The sequence below is a fragment of the Buteo buteo genome, chromosome 8, assembly GCF_964188355.1.
Source record: "Buteo buteo chromosome 8, bButBut1.hap1.1, whole genome shotgun sequence".
NCBI lineage: Eukaryota > Metazoa > Chordata > Aves > Accipitriformes > Accipitridae > Buteo > Buteo buteo.
The window spans coordinates 17145809-17167429 of NC_134178.1; the positions used below are offsets into that span (position 1 = coordinate 17145809).

The 21621-nt window shown below is 41.3% G+C and overlaps 1 protein-coding gene across 1 annotated transcript in view; it reads left to right on the forward strand.

The window, feature by feature from the left end:
- URB1 (URB1 ribosome biogenesis homolog) overlaps positions 1–21621 on the forward strand; it is a 57859-nt gene that overhangs the window by 22868 nt on the left and 13370 nt on the right. Inside the window, 16 exon segments of the mRNA XM_075033827.1 lie at positions 907–1026; positions 4817–4933; positions 5600–5738; positions 6822–6992; positions 8230–8426; positions 8986–9210; positions 9753–9932; positions 10949–11804; positions 13026–13227; positions 13417–13594; positions 14784–14842; positions 15595–15788; positions 17593–17703; positions 17795–17858; positions 19619–19790; positions 20333–20435. Coding sequence (XP_074889928.1) covers positions 907–1026; positions 4817–4933; positions 5600–5738; positions 6822–6992; positions 8230–8426; positions 8986–9210; positions 9753–9932; positions 10949–11804; positions 13026–13227; positions 13417–13594; positions 14784–14842; positions 15595–15788; positions 17593–17703; positions 17795–17858; positions 19619–19790; positions 20333–20435 — 3088 coding nt within the window.

Consider the following 21621-nt stretch of genomic DNA (forward strand, 5'->3'; position numbering starts at 1 on the left):
CTTGTCTGGAAAGCTTGAGATTTCAGACTGAGGAAATGAGCTGCTGAGGGGAGCCATCCCACCGATTCCCAGAGAAGATTCTGTTATTTGTTAAGGCTGTCCCTCCTCTCCACAATTACTGGAAACCTTCTGGGCCCCTGCCCTCTTCTTTACTGCAGGCTTGGTTTTCATGTCTGGAGCAAAGAGTGGGCCTAGCTTTGGGGGGAAGCAGAGACATCCATGGGTGTTGTGACTGTGACCCTCCCTGTCTTGTAGGAGATTTTCTGTCCTCTCCAGTTGGCCATGAAGGAAGTGAGGAGAGTTAAGAGCAAGCAAAGGAAAACCTAGCAACGGGCAAAGACGCTATCTTCTTGTGGCTTTGCACTTCTAGTACAAAGAAGTTTTAACAAGAAAGATAAAAGCCAAATCTGGCAATATTACAGAGGATTGCGGTTGTTAGACATCAAATGCAAGTCAGTGAGAAAAGCAGGGGAGGTGGCTGAAGGATTGTCATTTGATGTTCAGATAGTGTTCGGCATCCCTGTGACTTGCATTGTTTTCCTGTTCTTTGGGGATCAGTCTTTTAAATGATTATATTTCTTCTTCAGACAGTACTTGTAGGAAATCTGAATTCCTGGGTATAACAGAAATAGAAGTAGAATGGATGACTGGGGAGGAAGGTGGCTTTATCTTGGACTCTTGTATTAGTTGGTGTTTCTGTTACTTCTCTCTTCCACTTTCCAAAAAATCATTATATTCATCTTCCTGGCTCACTGAATGTAAAGTAGTATAACTGATCCCATTCATTTCTAGCCTTGGTATTTTTGGTCAGGTCTATAAAATAATATATTACATATCTACTTCAATGCAGCATAATCCTGTACAATGTTGCTGTACCAGAGGAATTTTAATATATTTTTCTTTTAGGATGTCTCTGAGACAGAGAAGGTATCTGGTGAAAAATCAGTATTCTACTTACTGATGAAAATGTTTGTTACAAGTAACCATTCTCATCTGAAAATTTCAACCAAAAAACTGATCATCAAGGTAAGTGTTTGATCTGAAATATGAAGATATTCACTATATCCCATTGGTCTGAAATTTCAGGATTGTAAAATTTTTTCTTAAGGCAGATACCTTTACTGCATAGTTGTGCGGTCAACAGAGTCGTCTTTCTGTTTTCTGTGACTGTTCTTGGAATTTTCTGTCAGGTAACTGCCTATTAGCTAAATGTTCTTGTTGTGGTTTAACCCTAGCTGGCAACTAAGCACCACACAGCCGCTCACTCACCTCCCTCACAGTGGGATGGGGGAGAGAATCAGAACAGTGAAAGTGAGAAAACTCGTGAGCTGAGATAAACCCCCCCCCCTTCCTCCTTCTTCCCCCAGCTTTATATGCTGAGCATGATGTTGTATGGTCTGGAATATCCCCTTGGTCAGTTGGGGTCAGCTGTCCCAGCTGTGTCTCCTCTGAGCTTCTTGTGCACCCCAAGCATACTCGCTGGTGGGGTGGGGTGAGAAGCAGAAAAGGCCTTGACTGTGTGTAAGCACTGCTCAGCAGTAACAAAAACATCTTGGCATTATCAACACTCTTTTCAGCACAAATCCAAAACATAGCCCCATACTAGCTACTATAAAGAAAATTGACTCCATCCCAGCCACAACCAGCACAGTTCTGTGAAAGTAAATGCTGTCAATTGAGTGTGCTGCAACAGTTGATGAAATAGTAAGGAAGATGTATTTAATGTTTGCCCGCCCCCTAGGCTGAATTAATACTGATACTGTAATAAATCAATGTAGTTTGTGCCTGCAAAGGTCTTGACATTGATCAAAAAGATATTTTTGATTTTTCTTTTTTATTCTCATTTACTTAATTTGTACTTTGTCATTCTAGCCTTCCTAAAGCTTTAGCTAGTTTGCGAAATAGTCCTGTTCATTACAGTCTGATACAACCTCTGATGCAAGGAGTACTTTTGTCTTAAAAATTAATTAAAATCCCTTTTTGTGCATATAAATAAGTTATCTGACTTTTCAGAAGTGCTGATCAACTACAAGTCTCATGAAAGCATCAGTGGCTGTTGGTATCTTTTTAAAACTGGGCATCTTTTAGTTATCTAAGTAGGCGTAGAGATCTACATTTAAAAACAAAGCCAACCAAACAACTGTCCCCGCCAAGAGAAAATCCAAAAAGCTGTTCTAAGCCCTGAACAGGGCTCCTTATGCAGTGTCCCATAGTAATAGTGGCATACAAGTTTGTTTACAGCTTTGTGCATTTAATTTCTGCATTTAGCTTCAATCACAGGGTGCAATTGCAATGTTCAATTCACTAAACCAAAGTTACAGTGATTGAATTAGGTTTTAGTTGCCCTTGATCCCTGCAAGGGATTAAAGTCAGGTTAACTTTGTCTCACAGTAATGCACATCTCAATCAAAAGCTATCCAGTACAGTTTTTCTAGTGTATTTGGATTCTTTTGCTGAGTGGAGACGTGGGCTGCCTGACTCATTCTTGTTTCCTGTTTTAGGTTCAGTCCGTTTCATTTTCTCTGAGGAGAATACAGGAGCAGTGAAGTTAGGGCAGTTATGTCAGCAGAAAGGCTGCTAAGAATAGATGTTAATGAGTGTGTTTTGCTTATTTTTCAACACAGTGCTGTATAATCGGAAGGCATGTTTTTGGATTTCACATTCTGTTCCTGCCTGTTTTCATTAGAGCTGCAAGTGTATTTCTATTTCAAGACTGCCAAAAATAGTTAATTATTTAAAAATGAATCCTTTTTTCTTATTTTTTTTCTTTCTTTCTTTAAATGAATTATCCTGTCTGATTTGTGTAAGCAACGGTGTTATTTTTGTAGCTGCTGGTGGTGTACCCAGGGTAAATGTAGAGCAAATGAGCCGTGATGGCTTCCTTTGTTTTTTCTGTGTGGGTAGAAACAAAGGCACAGATTAATCCCGCATAATTACAGTCGTTTAATGTAGGTGCCAGAGTTAGGAAGCTGGTCAAGGTTTCTCCTCTTGTTGAGAGTGAGGCACAGGTGGTTCTACAAATTGTGCAGTTCAAATCGCCTGTCATCTAGATTGTCCTTCAGACAGCCGTTCCTCCTTCTCCTCTTCTTCCTCCTCCTCCTTTGTTTCCTTTACAGATGGAGCATAGGGTCACCAAGTTCCTGATTTAGGTGCCTCAGATAAGGGCCTGAATTTAGAGAGCATAGAAGTAGGCAAAAATTTCTAAATATGTTAATGCCTGTTACTTGATTGTGGTAAAATTGTGTCTACCTCACCACCCACAGCAACTGTGAGTATGCCTGTGCTTCTCTCTGGACCTTGCTGTGGTCAGGACCTACTGTTATTTGACTGTTTACCCATCTGCCCAACTCTTTTAAGTACAAGTAGCCTGACTTAGATTTAATTTAGCAATGATTTTTCCTTTATATTACATTGGTAGTTCTCAACCCCCCCCCCATAGGCTGGTTTTAAGGGTATGGTGCTTTTTTTTCCTTGCTGTAATGGTGTAAAGATGTACAACCCTCTTGAAGCAGTATAGCCTGCTCCCTTGGAATTATAAAAATGAGATTTACTAAGGTGGAGGGAGCGAATTCTCTGTGTCCAGGCAACTTTGACTGCAGTAGGGTTTGTGCTGACTGACTACTGACAACAGAAGGTCTTGATGTGGTTGAACCGAAAGTCCTGCTAGCCTTTATCCCGGCTCTTACCTTTGGCTGTGCCTTAGGGGGACCTTCCTCGCCAGTGTGTGAGACAGTGTTGTAGTAGTCCCTCTTGCAGGGGACACATCTGGTGTTTCAGGCCGCGTGATGGGACAGGGGACACATGAGCTCTGTTGCAGCTGTCCAACATGTCAGGCTCTTTGCAGGCTGGGACCAGGAGGTGGATTGGCCCCGGCTGTGGCTCTGTGCCGTAGTCGGCTGTCTTCCTCTGTGCTCCTGCACTGTAGGCCTTGAGCAATGAAGCAACAGAGAGGCTGCTGCAGTGAGCAGCACTGCAGGTAGCACAACGGCCTCTCAGTCTGTTGCATACTGCCCCGACACATGCTTGGTTCCTGTGTCCCGAGTGCTTGTAGAAGTCTTGTATTCCGAATGCATGGGAATGAACATTCATAGTGAGATCGCCATGTGCTCGCTGGCCAGTCTGGTGAATAGGTGTTTGCAGTGTACTTGAATGGGGTGCATATAGGATCCATCCCATATGCATGGTCAGTGTGAGGGCAAGAACCAAGGGGAGTTGTATTGGGTTTGTGCTGCAGACAGCAGGTGAGAGGAGGCGTGCTCTGAGAGGACAGGAGCAGGAAGAAGTTGTTCTGAGCTGATTCTCCCAGTTGTGAGAGAGTAAGCCATGTTTTGCCTCTTATTTTGGTCATTCTTCAAGCCCTCCTTTCTGTGCCCCAGGACTGCTTCTTGCCCTTTCCCTACAGAGCCTGTGTGTATCTGGCAGAGCTCAGTGGGTTTCATTCATCGACTGTAACATAGTCATGCCTCACCTCTTGCTGTTCTTGCTGAGAGAGCAGTAAGCAAAGAGCCGTGATGAAGACACTAGGCCTTTGTCCTAGTTACACTAAGAACAGTCTTGGGAGATACTGTTTTAAAAAAGGCGTTCAGTTTTACCCTCTGTTGTGCACTTAGAGTGGCCGTAGTCAGTGGGAATAAGGCCTCTTGAACTGAGGGGGTGAGAAGAGAATGACAGATATTTCTTTTAATCAGCCTGTTCTTTTTTTCTTTCCAAGAAGAAAACATGAAGTTGCTAGACAAAAAGATCTGTGCTTTTTGGGGCTTTTGTATTTTAGTTGTTTTGGTGTTTTTTTTAACCCCCCCTTTGGTTTTCTGGACAGGTTTTACGTGACAGCGGGGTGTTTGAGTACACGTGGAAGGAACTTTCAGTTTGGCTGGAACACTTGGATAATACAAAAGAAGACAAAAAGGAAGCAGTGATTCAATTTTTGGAAAGGGTAACAACTGTTCAAATTAGCTGGATAAACAATGCCAAGAATAGCATTAATGGAAACTAATTATTTTGTTGCTATTTTTGAGAAACCTGTCAAAGATCAGTGAATGAATTCTGAGAAAAGCAGTGTCTGTACTTCTTTATACAGAGCTGACACCTTTCTTGTCTTGGGTGGGAGGACAATGAATTCATTTGGAGGAAAATTAAATCCAGAAATATAAGTTGTTTTTACAGCATTGTTGATATAAGGCTAGAGTGTTGTGTGTGGGGGTAGCTCTTATCTCCTCTTTTCTTCATGTGGCCATACCTTCCAAAATTATCAGACTTAAGTAAATTGTAATCTTTTACAAGAAAAGTTGACATTTCCTGTTTACTTTTCAGGATGTTAAATGCCCACTGCTTCCTTTTCATTGCAGTTTCCCAAGGGACTCAGTCTGTGGTAGCACTTTAGGTGCGAAATTGCAGTGGACATTTCTTTTTCCATCAGACCCAGTGTCCCATATGCAGCAGTAACCATAGGCAGATTCCTGCAGAAGTATATGGAAGTTGTCTTCCTAAAACTTTCCCAGCTTCCAACCACTTTTACCACATAGTTTTTCCTAACAAGATATGGTTCCCATAGACTTAATAGCCTGTGCACTTATGTTTCTCTCTCAACCCTTGTTAACAGATCCTGTTGAAACTGGTGACAAACCCCTATCCATATACAGATAAAGCAGCAGACCTTGTTCAGGAAGCTAGTGTGCTCCAAGTTAACATGTTTAAACAAGACTCTGATAACATCAGCATCCCCATCTCTCACATTGACGGTATGTGGTGATTCCCTCAACAGAGAATTCCAAGACTTCATGCTAAATTTTCTAGCCCTAATCTGCAAACTGATGACTGATAACCATAGAAATCTTGCTTAACTAAGGACCTACAAGATTGAGCCCTCCAGTTTGTATTTAGTATCAGAAGTAGTAGTCTGAATTGCAAAGTTACCACCTTACCCCCAAAAGTAATTTCTGATGCAGCTACGCTGTTTTAACAGTATTTTAAATCTCTCTTCGCGCTCCTGCAGCAGCATTTTCTAACTAAAATGAAAACTATTACAGTTCTTCTCCCTGTGGCTGCTCATATCTTCATCCAGGAGGAAGGGGCTGGGGTCCCTAGGGAACTTTCTTACTCCCAGGCACACAGTTAGAATTTTGCTGCTCCTGCTTTCTGGGACCAGTCACAGCCTTACTGCAGACTCAAAATTCTGCAGATGTGGACACTTGGACAACTTACCATGTGCTAGCTTTTCTGCTATAATAGTCCATGCGTAGGATTTTGCACTACATAAATGTAAGATAATTGAGGTAGTTTAACACAGTGCCAGATGGATCAGTTGCCTTGAGCTGACTGTATTACAGAGACGTAATGCCAGCCATGGAATACATGGTATCTTCGTCATATGTTAAAGCTGTCTTTGACTCTTTCATGACCAGATGTGGTTCTCTGGCCATGTAAACCTGAGAAGCTCTTCAAGGACTGCTCAGGATGTTCTTTTAATGGGGAAGTGGCTGCTTCCTTCGTACTTTCCCATACATGTTTCCTGTCACTGTTATGCTCTGATAGTCCTTACCTAATGCCATCATGATAGCAGTAGGTTGTGCACCTATTCCCTTTCCTTACTTCTGTCAGCTGGACAGCGGTGTTGAAAGGCAAAAAGTAAAGGTAAGCATACAGTAAGAGACAGTGATTTTTACAGTTGCATTTACCGTTACATCGCTAGACAAATGTGTCTCATCCTTTTTTCTGCTTTGGGAATTCAGAAGCTGCCTTGTATTCCTGGAGTGTTTGATTCTACCTCTGTTGTTTTCTAATTAGTCTGAATCCTCTGCTTACGTTTTTTCTTCACTTAATAGATGTCCTGGATATGGTGGATGTCCTAATTGAAGGCAGTGATGGCTTAGATGAGGAAATTGGGTTCACTTTAAATGAAGACATGATTATCCAAACATTTCCATTCAGTGCTGTTGTCCCTGCTGCATTAGAAGCCAGGAATATACTGTTGCTTCAGACTGAAAATGGAACAGGTACAGACTTTTTTGTTTCTGTGTATCATCTATGCTAGTGGCGTGCAAGTGGAATCATTTTTACCCAGTGAGCTCCTCAAGACATTTTAACTTCATTGCAAGCAGAAGGAGGTACAGATCCATGGTCTTCCTTGCTCACAAGAGTCATTAAAGCTTATGAGGTGCTTCTGTCCTTTTTTCCTGACCCTAAAGCTCACTCTTGGTTTCTGGAGTAGGGAAAATAGATGGAAATGCAGGCATTCTATAAACTGCCATTTTAATCTAGGGAGCTCCTAGATTGTGGAAAAACAAACTTGTCCACGTTAGAAAAAGAGAGCCTACCTTTCCCCTGTGAGATGTAGGGAAGTGGAGGAGGAGAATGACCCCAGGCTCTAAGGACAGTATAGAGGGGACTGAGGAGCATATAGAGACACTGTCCCTGCATGGACAATTTTGGCCTGGAAGCAGTTGCGCTTCAGTAACAGGGTGTTTTAAGCACAGAGTATGCAAATTGTGAGAGGAGGGTGGTTTCAATGGCTGTAGGCAGCTCTTCCACTGACACTAGTCAGTAGGGAAGAGAGGACTGGACTCTTGAATAGAAAATGGATGTGTTTTCCAAAGAAAACTTCTTCAGAGATGAAGCTCCAGGGGCGAACGTTGCAAAGGTCTACCACCTCCTTGAGGAAAGGATTTGGTGGAGTGAGGAGTCACAGAGGCAGCAGTTGGCTTCAGAGCAGGATTTGCCAGCCCCATAGCACCTCACTAAGTCCTATGTATATTTGGCTGCTGAGTAGCACCTGGGGTGGGACTTAAAGTCCCAGTTCTGAAAGGAAATGCTCCATATTTAACCAGTGCATGTTAACCTGGATGTGTTCCCCCCAGTACAAATCAGTTCTCCTCTTAGGTGGTGCTTGGCTGTCCAACAATACAGACAGGTTTAGCACAACACACTAAAGGCAGAGTTAGTTTTCTGCTTGTCTGGAAGGAAACAGGCCAACCTGAGCATGTGTCTTAAAGTGGAGTGATTATTTACTTCAACAAGGACTACTGTATGGAGGATTTTTCCAGATAACCTCAGTGGGTCAGGAACACTTGTCTAGCTTATCACAAACACCTTTTAGTCCTATTCAGTACTTTTCTAAATGATGCTATATGGCCTGTTGCCCAGGCCTTAAGGAAAGAGGGTTGCCTTAGTGTCTGTGCTCATGCAGCTTACTTTGGTCAACAGAATTTTCATTTTTTTATTTTGCTTTTCTAGGAGCACACATCGTAGAGTATCTTGTTGCCGTTTTCACTGACCTCCTGCACTCTCAGAGAGAACCCCTTGCCCTCTGCTTGATGTTTCAGCTCTATGATAAAGATCTGCAGTCCCTGAAAGTTTCTAAGTATCCTCAGCTCTACCAATTTAACCAGTACTATAAACTCTGGATACCCCAGCAATCTCAAGAACCTGTGGTATGGAATATCTGAAGTCACTTGAATGCTTGAGCCAGTATTACTATAAAACCTCACAGTACTTTCCATCAGAAAGTACATTTACATTAAGCTAATTCTGTATTGCTTCTTGATCACATTGAGACACAAATTTGCTCAAGGGCTTTTCTCTAATGACACAAGAGGTCTTTACTGTGGTTGGGAAGTGAAGCCAGGGCTGAAGGGTTGTACGCAATCACCCAGGCTACAACTCCTCATCAGGCACAGTGTAGCATAATGTGTGATGTGGCCCGAGGAGCCAGTTTACAGTGGTTGGAGTTCATGCAGGTATGTGTTGAGAACGCACAGACCAGCTGTGCTAGGTATTGATGTGTTTTTCTGTTAGTCCAGCAGTGACCATGTGCAGATTCCCCATGGGACACCTTTGTCTAGCTCTGTGATAACAGCACTGTACACATGGGCTCCTGGAACTTCAGTCCTGATTTCAGTATATAACTAATTTCAAAACAAAGGTAACTGAAGAAACTTTTGATTCATGCTCATCTTTATTTTTCTCTTATGTTTTTTCCATTTTAAACAGTTTAAAAAATGCAAAGAAGTATGCAAAGAACCTACTATGGCCCTGGAATCTGTATTTACAATTTTGCTAAGGAAAGCCTATGAGAGAGGAAGCAATACTTTACTGGAAGATGATATCCAGACAAAATTGAGAGACTTGGCTTCCCAGCTCCCGCCTGAACAGCTTTTGTTAGGAGTAAAGCATGTGTTGCTATACCTGAAATCTACAGTGGAGAGCTTTGGCAGTGTAAGAGCAATATTGTGATGATATTGTGGGTTGGTTTGTTTTATTTTAATGCAGAAAGTACAAATGACTTGGCTGTTAAAACTTAAGGATCCAGTTCTGCAGCTTTTTCACATACTCAGCTCTCACTGAGACTATAGAGCACCAGACAAACCTGCACCTAATTTGTAAACAAACGTCCATCCTAATTGTTGAGGAGTCTTGGATTTACTTTGCATGGGTTACCTTACTGATCTATGCGTAGTGCAAATAAACTCCAGATTTTAATCCAGCTCCTGGGTCTCCATAGGAAGCCTTTCCAGAGAGTGAAATTCACTGGCCTGTGTTACACCGAAAGTCACAGTATAGACAAAAATCTATAAATATTTGTTTGGCACCCTGTGATTTTTGTTAGAATCAGGTTTCTACAGAGGGGAGTGATTCCTTCCCCTAGAAAAGGTTGTAGTCTCAGAATTTCTTAGTTAATTTCTGTTTCTGTCCGATAATTATCCTTCTGCTCCCATATCTCTCTTTTCTCAACTTCCAAGGTGTCTGTATTTTCACAGCTTAGTAAAACTTTTGGTCCTCACCTTGTTGACCTCTATGTGGACCTGCTGAACAGCTTGTTGTGCCGGGGAAATCAGGTAGAGTTGGATAATCAGCAGAAACGAGAAGACCATCAGACTGAATCAGATCTCTTTATGGACGAGCAATCTCTGATTACAGAGGAGTCTTCAAATGACAAGGTACCAAATCCCTTGATACGCAGGTCAGAAGCTCACCTGTTAGTAAATTTTTATTCACTAGGGAAGTAGTCATAAGTTTTGCTGAACCATTAATTAAAGCAAATGATCTTGAACAATTTTTGAGCACAAGTTATGTTGATATATTTTCATCAATCACCAAAACATGGAACTGGCTAAAGGTGACAGAGAACAGGGGATCTTGCAGGGATCGGGCTTTGTGCCTTGATAATAGTCATGCGGATTTCTGGGATTTCAGTTAGGATTAAAGTGTGTCTGTCACGTGCTTGCTGTATAAGGTCTTGAATAGGATTTTACTGCTTTGTAGAAGCATTACTATAGCTTTTGCCAGGTTCTCAGAAGGGCAGGGAGTGAACAGGATATCGTACACTGTGTATTTCACAGAGTTATATTGGATGGAAACGGGTTGATGCAGGGAGATGGCTCTTAAGGTTTAGGAGGAGGGTTTAGGAACTTTAAGCATGTGGTCCAGCAGTTACAAAACTACTGTCTGGAGATTTGACCAAGTTGCATCACCCACAGTCTCACCCCTGAGCTGGAATATGGTCAGGAGAGGTCCTGACAGAGGTCACTCACCTCTGCAGAGGAAATTCTATTCCCTAAGCCCTGTGTAAAGCCTGTTTATGAAAATTATGTACTTGAATGAGTGAATTTTTGCCTCCCTTTCATCTGTTCTGTGGATTTGTGGAGATTAGAATGGAATTGTATTGACAAACCCCAGAATATACAGTTTTCCCTGGAAATGTGCTAAGACATGTGGAGAATGTTCAGTGGAGGCGTGCCTCCCACATCATAAATGTTGGAAGAATGGTGTTTATGTGCTTGTAATTTGTTAATATTTTTATCCTCTGACCAGTTAATAGACAATTTCATGTTCAGTAATTGTAATTAACAAGCTCTGGAAAATAAGCAGATGAATGATGTTGTTTGGTTGGGTTTTTTTCCCCCACAAAATGTAATTATCCATTCAGTGATATTGTTACAACCATTTGTTACAGACACTAGAAGATACACTCCTGTTGATTTTCAGACATCCTACTCTGGAGAGTTGGTTCCTGGCTTTAGAACAACGTTCTCTTCCTCAGCACAGTTTAAACCCTATCACTGTAAAGCTTCTGTCGGCTTGCCTCAATTCCGGTGTGCTCCAGCTGTTGAAAACGGGCGCCCCGATATTGCAGAGCATGGATCACAAACAGGTGTTATCGAAGTATTTTGAAGCTATCACAAAAAGTGTCTTGAAAGAGCTAGAGGCTGTGGGGAAAGACAGAAGCCAGGTCTCTCCCAAGAAGTCTCACCAGCTGGAGGCTCTGGAGGAGTTGCACATATACATGACTGCAGCTCAGCTGAAGGAGATCACTTTAACCATGCTGCGACTTCCTGAGATGAGCTTGACTACTCAGAAATCTGAAAAATGCCCTAGAAAAGGGAAACAGTTAAGCTTCTATGGACAGATTTTGGTGCAGCTCCTCACAGAGAGCTACCAAAGGCAGCCCCAACAAGGAGAACTACTGCTATCCACAGAACACATTAAAGCTTTGGGGATATTGATGTCAGCATCAGCCAGCGAAGATTTGGAGAAAGTTTTCCTTCAGGCTCTCCAAAGCGAGCCAGTCCTTGCACACGCAGTCAATGTAGAGGTGCATGTTCACTGTCTTAACCAGAGGTCAGAAACCTCCCTTGCCATTGTGGGTATGCTGATAAAACACTGTAGGACTCACCTGCTGCAGTTTGAGCTGTGGTGTCTGAGCAGTGCCACTGGAAAGTACCTCAGGAAAAACATGGAGAGCTTTCTTCCACTCATTAATGTGTATTTGCAATGCAGAGACCAGTATGATTTCACCCGACCTTCCACAGGTAAAGCCACAACTGATCCCTGTCTGTGATTTGGGAGGCCAAATTCCCATTGTAGGCTCTGCTGGCCTTAAAGTCTTTGATTGTCTGCGCAATAAGTAGAGGTGATAAAATTTGTGTGTCTAACTTCTAATGATTCTCCTATAAGTACCTTTGCAGCATAAAAGGTAAAGGACTGTAGTGAAGGTTTGGCTGTTAGACTGAAGCAAAGTACTCTTACAGTTGCTGTTGCCCATTTTCTTTTTTGAAGCCTTTATTTAATACTTAGTGCATGTGAAAATCTGTCTTCATGCTTATCTTGGTAAAAACTTTTTCTCAGGCATACATAGAACACTGTCTGGTGAGTGGAATGCCATAGCCATATGGTTTTGCAGAACATAAGCTTTCACTTTTACAAGTGTAAGAGTCCAAAACTTTCTTCTAAAATAAATCTCCAAATACAGCTTCCTACAGTAGTGCCTTCCTAAGCTGGCAGTCCAAAACTTTCCAGTACCGACAGCAGCATTAAATTGACAAGACTGCTAAATTTTCTACCAGCCAAACGGTGAGTTAGGATTCAACTCAACAGAACAGGATCACTTTGATTTCATTTCTCTTATTGCATAGAAATGCAAATAGCAACAGAAACAGACTGACTGTAGCTGTTGGTGGAGAAGGCTAGGTCTATCTAGGAGAAGTTCAAGTAGTGAAAAGACCTTGTCAGCACCCAGGAAAGTAGAGGATGGTTAAAGAACTAAGCCTTTCTCTAGCACCTAATGCACACCGGTGGTTTCATGCTTGACCATAGAAGGGGAAACTGCTGTCTGACTGTCTTGATTTATAAGGTATCTGATAGCTGTCTGTTGATGTGAGAGAAAATTTCCTTTGAGCCCAGGGTCAGAGAACTGGTAAAGTTTCATTCTTCCTGAGAAGCAAGGACAAGGCTTCTTATCAGGAAGTTGTCCTTCTTTTGAAGGTCTGCATTGTTTGCCCATGTCTAATCATTTCAGCTGTGTAGCAAGTGGTTGGCTGGTACATATGCTAAATAATTCCTAATGGTGCTATGGAGCAATACAGAGTGCACTTCTCTGTAGCAGATTAGCAGCTACTGTAGTATAATTTCCTAGAAACTAAGTAATCTGGGCCTTGATTAGAAAAGTGATTTGGGATTTTTGTAATTATAAGTCTATTGTTGCTTAACACACTTAGATGGTGGAACCTCTGCCCCCTGTTCTCTCCCAACAGTTGTCTCAGCTGTTACACCTGTTTTGAGGAAAGCTCTGTGGAAGGAGCTCTGCGGTGTATTTCAAGACACAGAAGCATTGCATGAGACCACTGTGAAACTGCAAGTTCTTTCAAAGTTGTTGCCATCTTCAGAAAGCAAAGGGCTGCGAAACCTTATTGACCAGCTTCCTGCTGCTCTTGAGAAAGCAGAAAATAATGAGAGGTAAGCAAATCCAGTTGCCCTGTTTCAGGACTTGGTTTGTGACAGATATGCATGAATGCAAATATTGTGAACAATAACAGCACCCTCTCCTCAGAGAATCTGTCACTTTATGCTTTGGCAGCAAGACATCTTTAACATATACAAAAAGCATGTTACAACATTAAAAAATTAATAAATATCTTCCTGCAGTTGGACAGTGGCAGATGCCATATCTAGAACACTTGAAAACTCTGAAGAGCTGCATTCCTGGAGGAGACGCCTGTTATCAGCCTGTTTGAAGGGGTTAGTTGTCATGTACAACAGCAGTAAAGATGAAAGCAAGCCGGAAGTGGAGAGGTCCATGCTGCTGAGGCTAGAAGAATTATTGGTGAGACTTCTTTTTATCTGCACTGTCAGAATGTGACTGTGTGCATATATGTGACCGTGCTCTTGTATCTTGGATAAATATAAATTGGACTTTTATTTTCTATTTTATAGATTATGGCTTCTATTGGCTTCTAATAGCTTTTGCAGGGTTAACTTGGCCCTACTAATCCTTTATAGGAAACAGTGTTGAGTTGTTGTTGATGATGGATTTCTGCTAACAGTCCCCTTTGAAAACCAGAGTTTGAGATGTTCAGGAGTTAAAGGTTGCTAATGTATGGGTTTTTTTATAAAAAAAAAAAAAAAGTGATAGAGATACTTCTGACAAGACCCACCTGCCATGCCCTCTGAAGTCTGTGGCAGAAATTTGGTTGATCATCGATAGAAACCAGGACTTTGATTATAAAGAGCACTACTTGATCATTCTCTCTGTAGTACCGGGTTTTTTTGTAGTTCAGTAAGGTAGGCAGATTCATGTAAGATGCAAAAATGAAGGTCTCTGCAGGCAGCGAATGCCTTTGACCTCTTGCTGACTTCTGGTGAGACTCCATTTTAGGACATGACTGATTGTGCAGGACAAGAGTCTTGCAGGACCTGAGGGGCCACCTCATAGTGTTCTTCCTAATGGTGTTCACAGGCTGGACGAGGTTAGCACCTACTATTACTGGGACTGCTGGCACGTACAGCTGTCAGTCTTCTTAAAACTGATTGTTGTTTATAGCATTTCAGGGAAGATCAGTTTTTGTAAAGAACATGTATGCCCAGTCACCCCTGTTAGCCACATGCAAAGGTTGGTTAGCTTAAGCACATTGTAGGTACACAAAAACTTAGTACCAAAGTCTCTTGCTTTGACTCACTGACTTTTTATTCCTTTCACACTTTGGGAGTGTGAAGAGTTTCAAGACTCTGGGTTTTTTGGTACCTACAGACCAGCTTGCTTTTTAATTGCATACAGCCCAAATGCTCCCTTGCTCCCAGGACCAACAAAACAAGACTGTTGGTTTCGTTTGAATCAGGAGGTAGGATTGTTGTATCCAAGAGCTTTCTTCCGTGTTATCCTTTGATCATTCCACCTGAATGTTTGGCTTGCATGTTGGTAGTTTGTCTGTTGAACAAAAATTGCTGGTCTTGATGATCTGTAGAAGCTCTGTGTGCTAAATGTAAACATCTGGTTTTACTTACTCCATGCACAGTGCTTTGTTGAAGAAGTGGACCCAGATGACTGGTACAGCTTTGTGAAGACAGGACTCAAGTAAGTAATTCTGAGATATACCAAAGGTGCTGTAGGAGGTACAGTTCTGTTCACTTGGCCTTGTCCTGCTTTATACTGGAAATGCCCTGTCTCCCTTGAATTCAGTCAGATTTGATGGTGCTCCTTGTTTCTCAGGAAGCACTTTATGTCACATCTGCTGGCTTCATTAGAGTCTGAACCTGCACAACTGCAGGCAGATTTGAAATTTGTGCTCCAGTTAGCATAACTAACATAGCTAACTGGATAGCTGGACTAGCTTCTTTTCAACTGGCATAAAGAAGCTTTATGCTCATATAACTTCTTTTCTTTTTATTTAAGATATTTCTTAAATACAATTCATATGAAAACAGAATTGGATTTTTCACCTTTAAATGTAGACCATTTAAATAAAAGAAAGAAAAAATAGTATAAGATAATCTTAGCTTCTCTGGAGGTAAAAGTGCTACTCTGAAGGGTTGCTGTCTGAAGGGTTAGTAGGCAAAATTCTAATCCTTTATTAAGATCAGTGCAGCTACAAGTGTGACTGTGTGTTGATTCTCCTTTATTTTTTATAATTAGATACCAGTATAGTTTAAAAAGAATTAAAACAGCTCAGGGAAAGAGTTTTATATGGTTTTGTTTTTTTTAATTTGTTGTGGTTTTACTAAGTTTGCTTTCTTTGCAAAGTTCTCATTACTTAAACAGATTTTTTTCAAGCAGGTTTCCTTGGGTTTGGTTGGGATCTGACTTTTCTGTGGTCCTTATTTCTAAAGGTACCGCTACAGAGATGAAGCATTTTTGAAAGTCCTGAACATTGCTATTCAGTTATTATACAAGAAAGAATCCTCACTTAGTCAGAGCTTAGTCAAGCTCTCCAAACTTCACATGATGGTCACGCAGCACTCTCTATTTTTGTCAGCCATACTGAGGTCAAGAGAAGAAGACTGCACAAACATCCAGACAAGAGGTTTATTTTAATCTTCTTCTCTTTAACTATATTTAGTAATCTTGTCTTTCTCACATTATATTCTATCCATCCAGTAACTTATCCACCTACATACACTTGCAGAGCTATTAAACAATTCTGGAATATTAGCGCTTGGTTTTAAATTCTAACTCTGCTTAGATCCAAAAGTTGCATTCATTTTATTGCTGCCAGTTTTAAACACTTATGTTTCTAAAACTATGGAAAAGGTGGATTTGGGGTTTTTTGTTTGTTTTTGGTTTTTTAACCCTGTTGAAATCTTGAATTGATTCTTTTGGTTTCTGTGATGCTGTTAGTATGAGATCACTGAAGTGCATATAGGTTCTGTTAGAAATGTGTGTAATGTTTAAACCTATTTTAAAATAGGTTGATACAGAAGATTTTAAGTTGATTTTGCAAGTTGTATCAAAAATGTTAAATTAATCGATGTGTATTTGATATTGCAACCTTTCATGAGGAATAACCTTCCATGAGGAATATAAATTGGGTGCTAGTTCATGTGTAGAATTGCCTTTGTTTCTTCATCTCTGCAACTGAAATACTACCTGACCTTGAACCAATCATTTAACCTACATACACCTCAGCTTTTCTCCACTGTACAGGGCTTTGAGATTCAGTGACTGAAGGAGCTGCATAAGAAAAAGGGAGGAAATTCTCAGGGCAGCATGTTGATAACAAATTTTGTGTGTATTGGTGAGCAACATGTAAACAAAAGCTCTTGCGAAGTCACAAATTCAGTGAAATTAAAAAAAAGTAATAGATTTTGCTGCTTACTGTATGCGTTTTACCTTTTGAATGTATTTCAGTAGAGCAGCAAGACGGATTCTTTGAGGCTAACTTCAGTAATTCAGAAGTTTGGTGTGAAGAGTGCATTCATTCAGGCTGTTGTTTTTATGATCTGTTTTGCTTTGACATACGTTTTATATTCTTGTAGATACTAGGGGAAAAAGCCCATGCCTTTTCAGATACTGGGAGTAAAGAAATCTGGATTCAGGTCTTGAATCTGCTACAGATACCCTGTTTACCTTTGAGTAACCTGATCACATATTTGATCTGTTTCTCAGCTAGTTATAAAATAAAGGTGGATAGTTTTTGTATGGCCCACAACAGAGTTCCTGTAACTTGCTAACTAATTGGATTCTGCAGTGATGACCCTGTTTAAATGCACAGTATAGAAGCATTTTGATAAGTTACTGCAGCTGGGTTGTGAACTTAAAAGTTCTTGTTGTAACTTCTTGAGTAGCTTGGGGGGGTTGCTAGGATGTCTGCCTTTGCTCTGTGCAACTCCTGAGCTAATTTCAGATGCCTTCCTGGGAGAGGAGGGAGCCACAGTATGGTAGGATGGCATATAGGACTTCTTTTTAACCAGAGGGCAAATGTGTGCACGTGGAAACTTTCTGTAGGGTAGTATGCCACATTGTGGACCTTACCTCACAATAACATTTGTGTGTCCAGCTTGGAAATACTGTTTTAACTTCTTTGAAAAAAATTGTTCCGCTTGAATTAAATGCATCGTAGTCATCCTTTAGTGTAGTCAGGGAAACGTTTTTTGGTATTTATAGAGATAGATCGTGATCTAAAACGTACAGTACTGTGTGTGCATCTATTTAGAGAGGATGTATGTGTGGGGGGGTATTTATATACGCACTATCTAACTGAGAGAGCAACAAAGCTAAAGCTGTGTGTTTATTTCAGAGGCCTTGGTAGATATACTGCTGACAGTTGTGAAACTCAGCCCTTCTCTCTGTGAGAGAGCAACAAAGCTAAAGCTGTGTGTTTATTTCAGAGGCCTTGGTAGATATACTGCTGACAGTTGTGAAACTCAGCCCTTCTCTCTGTGAGAGCAGTCACCTTGCTGTGTTGCTGGGTGCCTACAGGGCTACACTGAGCACTGTAGGTAAGTGTGTGAGCCTGGGAGAGGTACTTCCTACTAGATCTGGTTTTCATCTTCATAGGTGACTGACTTTGGGTTTCATCTTGGTTTTTAGATCAGAAGATACTGCTACTACTTCAGTTATATGAGAAGAATAATCTAAGTCTTATAAATTCCAGGTAAGCTGACCGCCTTCCTTTGTTCGACTAACTGCACGCAAATAAGCAGTCTCACAATTGGCATTTTCCAGGGTCTTATTTTTAACTGAGATAAACAGTGAGCAAGGTCAAACCTAGAGGTGAATGTTGCTTTGGGAAACATTTTTCATATGTATTTCATATTCTTAACGTAATTCTTGTGTGTTGCCCAAATGTCTGTGGGTTGTGTGAGGGCCTGTCTCATTTCAGTAGTCCCTCATTCTCCATAGTAAGAACCTACTGTAGGGATTTCATCACAGATGAAGGCCAAAGCACAAGTTGCTAGTGTAACTCCTTGCTTTTCCCTGTTCCCTTGGGATACAGGATTCACCACTCAGCACAGCCCCTGCCCTTTTCAATGATCTTGCCCCTGTATGCATGATATTCAGCTCTGGTGCTTTGCTGGAGAGGAGAGGAATATACCAGTGGAGGAGCAATGTATAGACTCCTGCATTAACACATGTATTGTTAGTTTAGGGGTACTAATATGGTATCAATGCCTTCCTTGTCTCTCAGCAGTCTGGACTGTAGCTGTCATTATAGCGCAACTGTGCAATACATCTACATGCTTCATAAGAGAGAACCATATATTGTAGAAAATAATCAGTTTCTTTCCAGGCCCTGTGTCCAAGCAGTCCACAGGAAAGTCTGTTGCTAACAGTTCTTACATACGCTGATGGTTTTGGTCTGCCTTGCTCAATTGCACTTTTCTGTCTTTGAGGTGTGGGCATAAATATTAACAGCAGTGCAAGAGTACTGGCTCAGGGAGCAGGACTGGACTCTGAATTAAGGACCTCCCTTAGCCTTGTCTTAGAATATAGATAATCCTTGCAGCCTGTGAAGGGGGACAGGAAATGAAGGTTCATGTTAGCAGGGAATCGAAGTGGCTTCCAGAAGCCAGGGCTGCATCCTGCATAAATCTTTACTGAAAGTGTTTGCAAATGGGAGGGTGTTATGTGAGGAGGAGACTGATTTCAGAGGTAGTTAGGTTCTAAAACTTTTGTAGCCTTTTGAAAGGAGAAACAATTTCGTACTATACCCTGAAGTGAATTGGTAGCCAGACACTTCGTTAGACTTGGTCCCAGCACTGAAGAGTTTGAGTGAATATAGAGAACATTCAGAAAAAGTGCTGTACATGCAACTCAGCAGAGCCTAACTTGTGTTTGGGAGCCTTCAGGTTCTGGGTGATAAGAAGAAGCCTAACATCATCCCTCCAGCTGCCTTACTGACAGTGAGGCATGCTGCTGGCAGTACCCATATAATAAATGACAATATCAATAGCACTTTAAGCACAATGGCAAAGTAAGTGGGGTCTAAGGAGCAACTTGGAGGAGGAGAGTAAGGATTTATGTTTTATTGAACCACTGTGATGCTGGTCTGAAATATCGATTGCATTTGAGACAACCTTGTCTGACCAGGTCTTGATCACTGTCTCTATATGCAGCTGCTATCATACTTAACTGCATTTATAGCTTAAATATAAAAGAGGGTTTTTTGAGAAGATAAGTTCTGACTTGGATTAACAGAGTAGGAAATAGTTAATGAGACACTCTGAATTTGAAAAGCTTTTGGATAGATGAAAAAGGTGTTGCCCGGGAAACGAGTTCTAGTTTCAAGTTCCCACAGGATAGTAAGTACAAGTGAAGGGAAAATTTAAATACTAATTTATATCCTCTGTGATTGCTTTTTGCTCAGTGCTAGCAGTCTGTTGACTAATGCCTTTACTTTGAACAATGTTTAAGAATCCTACTATGGGGTCCAGCCGCTGTGGAGCATCACAAGACTTGCAAGAGTCTAGGGAAGTCACTATGGCAGCAGCCAAGCATGGAGGAGATTCTGTGTCTGCTGGATCGAGAAAAGATGATGAAGACAATTCTGTCTTTCCCTCAGCATCGCCGTCTTCTGTCATCACAGGTCCTTTGGTTCAGACTGCTGAATTATCCTTCTTTTGATGTAGAAAAAGGGCCTTTCATTTTAGTAATTTCTTTCTTGCATTCCTGTATTACATTACATCAGGAGAGTAATTTAAATTCCTAGGAGGGCTGGAATTAATTATTTAGGAGCACTTTTCAAATGAAGTGCAATATATGGACCACATCTTGTCAGCAGGTGTGACTGTGCAGCATTGCAAAGATTGCCATGTGTAAGTAAGACCAGAATTTGACTTTTAAACAGTTGTTAAATTTGACTGTCCAAGGATCCACTGACAATGGGCTCTTCAGTTTTTCATACAGTTTGCTAACATGCTTCTGTATCTGTTGGCGCTAGTCAGGGAAAATAGTTTTAGAACCCTTATAGTGAAAGCCAGGTTTAAACACAAGCATGTCTCACCCTGTGTTGCATTATATTTTGTAAGGTTTAGTATTGGCTGCTTTGTAATGGGATGAGGTGGTTGGGGAAACCAAGCTGGAAATTGGTGGTGTTCCTTACAAATACTGGTTTGGATTTGGTTTCAGGAGCTGCAAGAGTCACTATATAGGGATGAAAGTGTCAAGAGTCTTGATGACTTCTACGATCCTCGTTTTCTACTTCAGCTCTTTAGTGAACTGACCAGACCAGGTAAAGTGAATGTTTCTCTTTCATATTTACTGTCATTTTACCCTGCTGCAGGAGCTGCATGGCTCCATCTATAGCTCTGTTATTCTCAATCTAAGAGCTAATACTACAGAGAAATTTGTGCCTGGCTTTGGAGAGAAAAAACACATCACTTAACGACTGACTGCATTGCATTGTAATTTTCAGAATGACTTAAAAAGTAACAAGGTGTAATTGGCATTAAAGTTTTTTGTTGTTTTTTTTTTAAAGCACTTTTCCAAATAATGCAATATATCTAATGAGATTTGGCTACTCAGAAATAGAGCAACATAGCAGGAGACAGGTATTCCTGCCAAGCCGGTCTTGTCCAGACGGGTAGGTGCTCCCTTATAGCTCTTTTAAATGTAGTGGGTTAACCCTATGTAGAGGGACTGATCTGCTTAAGACGAGGAGAGGTTTTTAAACTGGAACTGTAAACAGCTTGGAAGAGACAAAAAGTAGACATTTATGTTCTCTGATCTATCGAACAGCATTCTGTATATCACAAAAACCAGCACAGTGTAATTATAAAATAGCATAAGAGGGATCAATAAAGAATATTCCCCACTGGAGGGTTGTATTTTTTTCTGGTGGATATGTAGAGCTGTATTCTGTTCAGCTATGGTGTCACAGTGTGAGCAAAACAGGCATGGGAGGGATGGTACCTTCTGCTGGTACATGCAGTGCCCCACCTGCAGCTGATAGGACTGCTCTGATCTGGGGCTGCTTTGTGGCTGAGTTCTTTGGAGCAGTAGTCGGCTCCTTTCAGCTATGCTCTCAGTGAGAGCTCGGCAGAGGTAGGGCAGGTTGGAGAACGTGCCCTGCAATGTTGGAGGAATTCTCTGGACATAAACCAGAAGCCCCCGTTGCTGGGGAAGGGTGAAGTTGTTTCCTGACCAGAGTGAATCTCTGCAGGGATATTGATTTCTGCAAGGGACACCGTGACTGAATTGACTGGAGATCTGTCCTGTTACAGGCTGTGGTTATAGTATAGGGAAACTTCATGCAACCCATTTTCCATTAGACAGAGATGCATGGGGCCATTGTATGTCATGAATAGGCCTGTGCTCAGAATTGCTGGAAAGTTTGATGAGATCTACATGTTGCTTGAAAACTAGTTGCTTAGCCTCACTTTTCTTGTTTGACATGGCCCTGCTTTGCATATGCATAT